General features: G+C 43.5%; 1 protein-coding gene across 1 annotated transcript; it reads left to right on the forward strand.

Annotated features, from left to right (window-relative positions):
- The first annotated feature begins 161 nt into the window (after nt 1-161).
- Nucleotides 162-8158, forward strand: LOC130374886 (uncharacterized). Its single transcript, XM_056581863.1, has 3 exons — nt 162-271; nt 345-1972; nt 5293-8158. The coding sequence occupies exons 2-3, from the start codon at nt 347-349 to the stop codon at nt 6919-6921; spliced, it is 3255 nt and encodes a 1084-aa protein (XP_056437838.1). The 5' UTR covers nt 162-271; nt 345-346; the 3' UTR covers nt 6922-8158.
- Nucleotides 8159-10103: the final 1945 nt, after the last annotated feature.

Consider the following 10103-nt stretch of genomic DNA (forward strand, 5'->3'; position numbering starts at 1 on the left):
GCCTAGACAGTTCATGAATGTGCCCACGTTCAGGTTGAAACGTCAGGGAACTGCGTGTATGTGGGGGCGGAGCCAGGTGTTAGGGGAGGAGCCAGGTGTTAGGGGCGGAGCCAAATGTAAGTGGAGGAGAGGAGAGAATGTCTTGCTCACGAAACAAAACTTAACATTCATAGAAACCAAAACCAACCGACGTGGAAGCAGTTCACTCTTTCAGGAGTAAAATAAAACGCAGTTTGGAACAAATTGTCTGACAGACAGAAAACATAACAAGGTGAGTAAAGCAGCACAAGATATGGAATTAGAAATATAAATTGCTCAATACATAAACCTTATCGTCTGTCTAGGAATGGCCTCTGCTAACACTTCCTGGTCTGAGGAGGACTTTTCATGTTCCATCTGTCTGGACGTGTTCAGCAGCCCGGTTACCACACCATGTGGACACAACTTCTGCAGAACCTGTATTACAAAGTTCTGGGATGAACCAGTCAAGTACAAATGTCCTGTTTGCAACAAGATTTTCGACACAAAACCTGATCCACGGGTCAATACCCTCTTATCAGAGCTGGCTGCTCAGTTTAGAACAACCGTACGAGTTAAAGAGCAGCCTTGTGTTGAACCAGCAGAAGTTCCCTGTGACGTCTGTACTGGGACCCAGCAGAAGGCTGTGAAGTCCTGCCTAGTGTGTTTCACCTCTTACTGCCAAACCCACCTGGAGCCACATCAGAGAGTCACAGTCCTGAAGGGACATCGGCTGGTTGAGCCTTTGGACCGTCTGGAAGACAGGATGTGTAAGAAACACAACCGACTTCTGGAGCTCTTCTGCCAGACTGAACAGGTGTGTGTGTGTCAGTTCTGCACAGAGACAGACCACAAGTCCCATCCTGTTGTACCTCTGAAGGAGGAATATGAAGTGAAGACGGCCCAGCTGGGGAAGATAGAGGCTGAAGTTCCACAGATGATCCAGGAGAGAAAAGAAAAGATTATGGAGGTCAAAGACAGAGTAGAACTGAGCAACAAAGTTGCAGACAGAGAGATAGCCATTGGTGGGCAGGTCTTCACTGCTCTGATAGGCTGTGTTGAAAAGTGCCGCGATGAATTCAACCAGACGGTTCAAGAGGAACTGAAATCCACAGAGAAACAAGCTGAAGACCTCATCAAAGAGCTGGAGCAGGAAATAGAAGATCTGACCAATAGATGCTCAGAGGTGAAGCAGCTCTCACACACTAAAGACCACCTCCACTTCCTCCAGACCTTCAGATCCCTGAAGGATCCTCCACCCACCAGGGACTGGACCACGGTGGAGGTCCGTCCTCCGTCATACGTAGGGACCCTGAGGAGATCCCTGGATCAGCTGGAGGAGACACTGAACATGGAGATGAAGAAGCTGCGTGATGATGCTGAACTGAAGAGGGTCCAGCAGTATGAAGTAGATGTGACTCTGGATCCTGATACAGCTTTTCCCAGTCTCATCCTGTCTGAGGATGGGAAACAAGTACATCGTGGAGGTGTGAGGAAGGTACTCCCAGACAACCCTAAGAGATTTACAAAGTATACATTTGTTCTCACGAGGCAGAGCTTCTCCTCAGGGAGATTTTACTTTGAGGTACAGGTTAAAGACAAGACTGGATGGTGGTTAGGAGTGGTCAGAGAGTCCATCGATAGAAAAGGTGTGACCACGTGGGCCCCTGAGACGGGTTCCTGGACTCTTCACTACTACAAGGATGGGTTGGTATTTAAAGATAACCCTCCTCTCTGTCTCCCTCTGAGAGCTGAGCTCCAGAAGGTGGGGGTGTTTGTTGATTATGATGAGGGTCTGCTCTCCTTCTATGATGTGGAAGCCAGGGTTCATATCTACTCTGCTACTGGCTGCACCTTCAGTGAGCCTCTCTATCCACTCCTCTGCCCATTTCCCCGTGATTATAAAGGTAACAACTCTGCCCCCCTGATCATCTCACCTGTCAATCAAACAGTTTAGGACCTTTGTTTGATAATAAAACAAAGAAACAACCAAAACAACTAATGTTGTTTAATGAATTAGAATCTCTACTATGAGAGGTCTGAGAGAACTGCTTTAATGTCGTACTGCTGACATTTAACAAGGAGATATTCTTTAAGAATATAATCACAGTTGGTGAATTAACCCATTATAAATGGTTAGATTACAATATATCTCATTCATGTTTTCTCCTGATTATTTATACGTCTAATGCTATAACATAGTTACAGTTGCAATCATTAAGAATATTTTTAGATGATTAATTTGTATAATATTGACCTCATAACCCCTTTCTTAAAATGTCTATTGGTTTATCTTCTGAACACTTGATTTATTGCAAAAAATGTAATGTGTGGGTCTACATTATCATTTCAATTGATCATTTCACTGGAATAGGTACAATCTAGTCCAACAGTGTTTGTAGAAATAATTTATCAGTGCGATACAAATATTAAATTAGTTTTTTGACAGTATCCTTATTTTGATCAATTTGAGATTGATGGAATGTTTAAAATCACTGAAAAATTGTAAACGTCTGTCAATTTTTAACCAGTAATTGACTTAATCTCCACCATACAACCACCCTTCATGTGTTACACACTTACACAAAGCTCACAGTGGCTACATGTAAAGATTCTCCCCATGTAAGTTTGTAACGTGACTTATGTCAGCTCTCCTCTCCTCTCCATCCTCTTCTCTCTCCTCTCTCTTCTCCTCCTCTCTCTTGTCCTCTTCTCTCTTCTCCCTCTTTCTTCTCCTCCTCTTCTCTCTTCTCCTCCTCTCTCTCTTCTCCTCCTCTCCCTTCTCTCCCTCTCTCTTCTCTCTCCTCCCCCTTCTCTGTCCTCTTTCTTCTCCTCCTCTCTCTTCTCCTCCTCTCTCTCTTCTCCTTCTCTCTCCTCTCTCTCCTCTCTCCCTTCTCCTCCTCCTCTCTCTTATCTCTGCTCTAGTCTGTAGCTCAGACTGTGTTCATTATTGTCGTACATTACATTACTTATGGTCTAAATAAGTCTTCAAGTGTGTCGTTAGTCGCCTTTCAGAAATAAAGGCACTCATAGAATCAAAGATACGTGCACAACTGTTAACGATCGGTAATATTTGGTACTATTCTTTAGTCATTCTGTTTATGATGTACTTGTAAGTGACTATTGTTCAGTTATACTTGTTGTTAAAGCATAATGGTAATAAACAACTCAGTCTAACCCACTGAATGTTGTCGTGTGTTCAGCCGGTGATTCATTCTGTTCCTTCAGTCTCAATCCTCCAAGCTGAGCAGATGTTCCTCCAGAGCTCTCTGTTGGTTATCCTAGCAGCACACCTGGAAGGTCCTTCAGCCCCCTGGATCCCAGCAGGTCTCTATGGGGTCCTGCCCCCTGACGTGGGCCCAGTCTTCAGTCCCTCCCTCCGCCTCTTCCTCACCTCACTGGTGGCGTGGTGGACCAGCTCAGACCTCTGGAGACATTGCCTCCCCACACGTCAACAAAAACTGAATATTTTGAATTATGATTAATAAGTATGTATATGATCGACTGGTTACAATGATGACAGCTCATGGAACATATATATAGTTTGAAGTGAGGTGTGTGTGTGTGTGTGTGTGTGTGTGTGTGTGGTGGGAGAGTCTAACTCAGTTGAAAGGTACTGTGTTTGATCCCCAATGTCTGCAGCCTGTATTATTCGATTGAGCAAGATGCCCCCTGACCCCTCCCTGATCCATTACCACATATATCCTTAAACACTGTCTAACCCCTCCCTGATCCATTACCACATATATCCTTAAACACTGTCTAACCCCTCCCTGATCCATTACCACATATATCCTTAAACACTGTCCAACCCCTCCCTGCTCCTTGTAATTTGGATACAAATGTCCAACACAGGGAGGGTGTTTACTCATGAGGGCGGGCGGTCGGTCTACAGACGCAACAAATCATAAAAAAATGCAACATTTAAAATTCTTGAAAATCATCAGAGAGACACCTGGGACATGTGGAAGCAGAATAAGACGGAATTTGAATTTGTATTTATTCGTCTCTTCATATCATGACTTCATTATCATTAATATCATGCATTTCGATTTCTCCATACAGTAACTCAGGACTTCAATATAACTAATGAAAAGGTATTGTCTTTTTTCAAACACTATTTAGTTCTAAACTGTTTAAGCAGATCACTGGAAGCGCACACGCCAGACTTATGACTCAATGTCGTATACTTTATTATAATCCAGATAACAACAAGCGCGTAGCGACCCAGGCCGAGCACCAAGGGGTCCCCCTGGTGGCCATTCTGCCTAATATACTTCTACAAACCACCGATAGAAGCCCTCCACCTGACACGCAACAATCACATTGTGAACCTGTAAACTGGTAAAAACTTCAGTTTAACATTCTGTGTTGGGAACAGCACAGCAATATTTGCATCAGAGGGGGGGGGGGTTATTTCATCAATGAATTTGTGAATAAAGTTCTCCACTTGCAGAGCGCAAAAGAACCCGACCCCACGTTTCGCTGCTCCTCGCAATCCCAACACTACTGTCATAAACAATACAGTGTATCAATTTATGGATTGTGAATTTTGTAGGTAAACCTCTTTTTAATTCAGCCGAATTAACTTTCGCACGGAGGCAACAAAACAAGTGCTGGTTGTCTCTGACTGAAGGTGAACTCGTCGGTCTGGTTCATCTGCCCAACCCCGAGTCACCTGACTCGGCGGTTAATAGCACAACCATAATAGCACATGTTATCTGGGCACACATTGAGAGGGTTGTTCTATAAATAATGTGGTGAAAATATCAGCCACAGTTTAACTAAAGTAAAATGTAATTGTATAGCTCTTAATCACGGTTAGGCACAAATCACTTAGAAATAATCAACATTTCTTGTTTTCCCGGGCTCTTTGTTTCCTGTGTTTTAATGGTTGAACATATTTTAATGCTGCAAAGAAGAGAACACACAGCGAATATGAGGTAGCAGAGACAGTTCGTGAATGTGAACACGTTCAGGTTGAGAAGTCAGGGAACTGCGTCCGTGGGGGCGGGGCCTGGGGTTAGGGGAGGAGCCAAAAGTAAGGGGAGGAGAGGATGTCTTCTTCGGGAAACGAAACTTAACATCCAAACCAAAGCAAACCGACGTGGAAGCAGTTCTCTCTTTCAGGAGAAAAATAAAACGCATTTCGGAACAAATTGTCTGACAGACAGGAAACACAACAAGGTGAGTAAAGCAGCACAAGATAAGGAATTGATGGAATTAGAAATATAAAATTGCTCAATACATAAACCTTATCGTCTGTGTCTAGGAATGGCCTCTGCTAACACTTCCTGGTCTGAGGAGGACTTTTCATGTTCCATCTGTCTGGACGTGTTCAGCAGCCCGGTTACCACACCATGTGGACACAACTTCTGCAGAACCTGTATTACAAAGTTCTGGGATGAACAAGTCAAGTACAAATGTCCTGTTTGCAACAAGTTTTTCGACACAAAACCTGATCCACAGGTCAATACCCTCTTATCACAGCTGGCTGCTCAGTTTAGAACAACCGTACGAGTTAAAGAGCAGCCTTGTGTTGAACCAGCAGAAGTTCCCTGTGACGTCTGTACTGGGACCCAGCAGAAGGCTGTGAAGTCCTGCCTAGTGTGTTTCACCTCTTACTGCCAAACCCACCTGGAGCCACATCAGAGAGTCGCTCGCCTGCAGAAACATCGGCTGGTCGAGCCTATGGACCGTCTGGAAGACAGGATGTGTAAGAAACACGACCGACTTCTGGAGCTCTTCTGCCAGACTGAACAGGTGTGTGTGTGTCTGTTGTGCACAGTGACAGACCACAAGTCCCATCCTGTTGTACCTCTGAAGGAGGAATATGAAGTGAAGACGGCCCAGCTGGGGAAGATAGAGGCTGAAGTTCCGCAGATGATCCAGGAGAGGAAACAAAAGATTAAGGAGATCAAAGACAGAGTAGAACTGAGCAACAAAGTTGCAGACAGAGAGATAGCCATTGGTGGGCAGGTCTTCACTGCTCTGATAGGCTGTGTTGAAAAGTGCCGGGATGAATTCAACCAAACGGTTCAAGAGGAACTGAAATCCACAGAGAAACAAGCTGAAGACCTCATCAAAGAGCTGGAGCAGGAAATAGAAGATCTGACCAATAGATGCTCAGAGGTGAAGCAGCTCTCACACACTAAAGACCACCTCCACTTCCTCCAGACCTTCAGATCCCTGAAGGATCCTCCACCCACCAGGGACTTGACCACGGTGGAGGTCAGTCCTCCGTCATACGTAGGGACCTTGAAGAGATCCCTGGATCAGCTGGATGAGACACTTTACATGGAGATGAAGAAGCTGCGTGATGATGCTGTACTGAAGAGGGTCCAGCAGTATGAAGTAGATGTGACTCTGGATCCTGATACAGCTTATCCCCATCTCATCCTGTCTGAGGATGGGAAACAAGTACATTATGGAGGTGTGATGAAGGTACTCCCAGACAACCCTAAGAGATTTACAAAGTCTATGATTGTTCTCACGAGGCAGAGCTTCTCCTCAGGGAGATTTTACTTTGAGGTACAGGTTAAAGACAAGACAGCATGGTTGTTAGGAGTGGGCAGAGAGTCCATCGACAGAAAAGGTGCGACCACGTGGATCCCTGAGACTGGTTACTGGACTCTTCACTACTACAAGGATGGGTTGGTATTTAAAGATAACCCTCCTGTCTGTCTCCCTCCGAGAGCTGAGCTCCAGAAGGTGGGGGTGTTTGTTGATTATGATGAGGGTGTGGTCTCCTTCTATGATGTGGAAGCCAGGGTTCATATCTACTCTGCTACTGGCTGCACCTTCAGTGAGCCTCTCTATCCATTCCTCAACCCAGGTTCCAGTTGTTATGAAGGTAAGAACTCTGCCCCCCTGATCATCTCACCTGTCAATCAAACAGACTAGGACCTTTGTTTGATAATAAAACAAAGAATCAACCAAAACAACTAATGTTGTTTACTGAATTAGAATCTCTACTATGTGAGATCTGAGAGAACTGCTTTAATGTCGTACTGCTGATATTTAACGAGGAGATGATATTTAACGAGGAGATGATCTTTAAGAATATTATCACAGTTGTTGCATCAACTCATTATAAATGGTTAGATTACAATATATCTCATTCATGTTTTCTCCTGATTTTTTTATACGTTTAATGCTATAACATAGTTACAGTTGCAATCATGTAGAATATTTTTAGATTTTTCATTTGTATAATAATGACCTTATAACCCCTTACTTAAAATGTCTATTGGTCTATCTTCTGAACACTTGATTTATTTTATTAAAAAGAAAGGGCAAAAAATGTAATGTGTGGGTCTACAGCATTTCTATTGATCATTTCACTGGAATAGGTACAATCTCGTCCAACAGTGTTTTGTAGAAATAATTTCTCAGTGCGATACAAATATTAAATTAGTTTTTTGACAATATCCATATTTTGATTAATTGGAGATTGATGGAATGTTTAAAATCACTGAAATTTGTAAACGTCTTTAATTTTTTAACCAGTAATTTACTTAATCTCCACCATACAACAACCCTTCATGTGTTACAAACTTAAACAAAGCTCACAGTGACTACATGTAAAGATTCTTCCAATGTGTGTGAGTACCGTGACTTTGTCTTGTCAGCTCTCCTCCTCTCCATCCTCTTCTCCTCCTCTCTCTCTTCTCCTCCTCTTCTCTCTTATCTCTGCTCTAGTCTGTAACTCGGATTGTGTTCATTATTGTCGTACATTACATTACTTATGGTCTAAATAAGTCTCCAAGTGTGTCTTTAGTCGCCTTTTAGAAATAAAGGCGCTCATAGGATCAAAGGTACGTGCACAACTGTTAAGGATCTGTAATATTTGGTACTATTCTTTAGTCATTCTGTTTATGATGTACTTGTAAGTGACTGTTTTTCAGTTATATTTGTTGTTAAAGCATAATGGTAATAAACAACTCAGTCCAACCCACTGAATGTTGTCGTGTGTTCAGCCGGTGATTCATTCTGTTCCTTCAGTCTCAATCCTCCAAGCTGAGCAGATGTTCCTCCAGAGCTCTCTGTTGGTTATCCTAGCAGCACACCTGGAAGGTCCTTCAGCCCCCTGGATCCCAGCAGGTCTCTATGGTGTCCTGCCCCCTGACGTGGGCCCAGTCTTCAGTCCCTCCCGCCGCCTCTTCCTCACCTCACTGGTGGCGTGGTGGACCAGCTCAGACCTCTGGAGACATTGCCTCCCCACAGGTCAACAAAAACTGAATATTTTGAATTATGATTAATAAACTACGTATATGATCGATTGGTTACGCTGATGACAGCTCATGGAACATATATATAGTTTGAAGTGTGTGTGTGTGTGTGTGTGTGTGTGTGTGTGTGTGTGTGTGTGTGTGTGTGTGTGTGTGTGTGTGTGTGTGTGTGTGTGTGTGTGTGTGGTGAGAGAGTTCAACTCCCAGTTGAAAGGTACTGGGTTCGATCCCCAATGTCTGCAGCCTGTATTATCCGATAGAGCAAGATGCCCCCTAACCCTTCCTGATCCATTACCACATATATCCTTAAACACTGTCTAACCCCTCCCTGATCCATTACCACATATATCCTCAAACACTGTCTAACCCCTCCCTGTTCCATAACCACATATATCCTTAAACACTGTCTAACCCCTCCCTGATCCATTACCACATATATCCTTAAACACTGTCTAACCCCTCCCTGATCCATTACCACATATATCCTTAAACACTGTCTAACCCCTCCCTGATCCATTACCACATATATCCTTAAACACTGTCTAACCCCTCCCTGATCCATTACCACATATATCCTTAAACACTGTCTAACCCCTCCCTGATCCATTACCACATATATCCTTAAACACTGTCTAACCCCTCCCTGATCCATTACCACATATATCCTTAAACACTGTCTAACCCCTCCCTGATCCATTACCACATATATCCTTAAACACTGTCTAACCCCTCCCTGATCCATTACCACATATATCCTTAAACACTGTCTAACCCCTCCCTGATCCATTACCACATATATCCTTAAACACTGTCTAACCCCTCCCTGATCCATTACCACACATATCCTTAAACACTGTCTAACCCCTACCTGTTCCATTACCACATATATCCTCCAACACTGTCTAACCCCTCCCTGATCCATTACCACATATATCCTCCAACACTGTCTAACCCCTCCCTGCTCCTTGTAACTTGGATACAAAAGTCCAACACAGGGAGGGTGTTTACTCATGAGGGCGGGCGGCCGGTCTACAGACGTAACAAATCATAAAAAAATGCAACATTTAAAATTCTTGAAAATCATCAGAGAGACACCTGGGACATGTGGAAGTAGAATAAGACGGAATTTGTATTTATTTGTCTCTTCATATTATGACTTCATTATCATTAATAACATGCATTTCGATTTCTCAATACAGTAACTCAGGACTTCAATATAACTAATGAAGAGGTACTGTCGTGTTTCAAACACTATTTAGTTCTAAACTGTTTAAGCAGATAACTGGAAGCGCACACGGCAGACTTATGACTCAATGTCGTATCCTTTATTATAATCCAGATAACAACCAGCGCGTAGCGATCCAGGCCGAGCACCAAGGGCTCTCCCTGGTGGCCATTCTGCATAATATACTTCTACAAACCACCGATAGAAGCCCTCCACCTAATACACACCAATCACATTGTGAACCTGCGAACTGGTAACAACTACTGGTTAACATTCTGTGTTGAGAACAGCACAGGAATATTTGTATCAGAGGGGGTGGGGGGTTATTTCATCAATGAATTTGTGAATAAAGTTCTCCACTTGCAGAGCCGCCAAAGAACCCGTCCCCGCGTGTCGCTGCTCCTCGCGATCCCCACAATACTGTTATAAACAATACAGTCTATCAACTTATGAATTGTGAATTTTCTATGTAAACCTCTTTTTAATTCAGCAGAATTAACTTTCGCATGGAGGCAACAAAACAAGTGTTTGTTGTCTCTAACTGAAGGTGAACTCGTCGGTCTGGTTCGTCTGCCCTACACCTTTTGAGAGAGAGGTGTTTTATAAAGAATGTGGGGAAAATATCAGCC

This window comes from Gadus chalcogrammus, chromosome 21 (genome assembly GCF_026213295.1).
Source record: "Gadus chalcogrammus isolate NIFS_2021 chromosome 21, NIFS_Gcha_1.0, whole genome shotgun sequence".
Lineage (NCBI taxonomy): Eukaryota > Metazoa > Chordata > Actinopteri > Gadiformes > Gadidae > Gadus > Gadus chalcogrammus.

Coding starts and splice junctions, on each gene's coding strand:
- LOC130374886 (XM_056581863.1), top strand. CDS start 347: ATGGCCTCTGCTAACACTTCCTGGTCTGAGGAGGACTTTTCATGTTCC. Junction 1,973..5,292: donor CACCTGTCAATCAAACAGTT/TAGGACCTTTGT, acceptor CTGTGTCTAGGA/ATGGCCTCTGCTAACACTTC.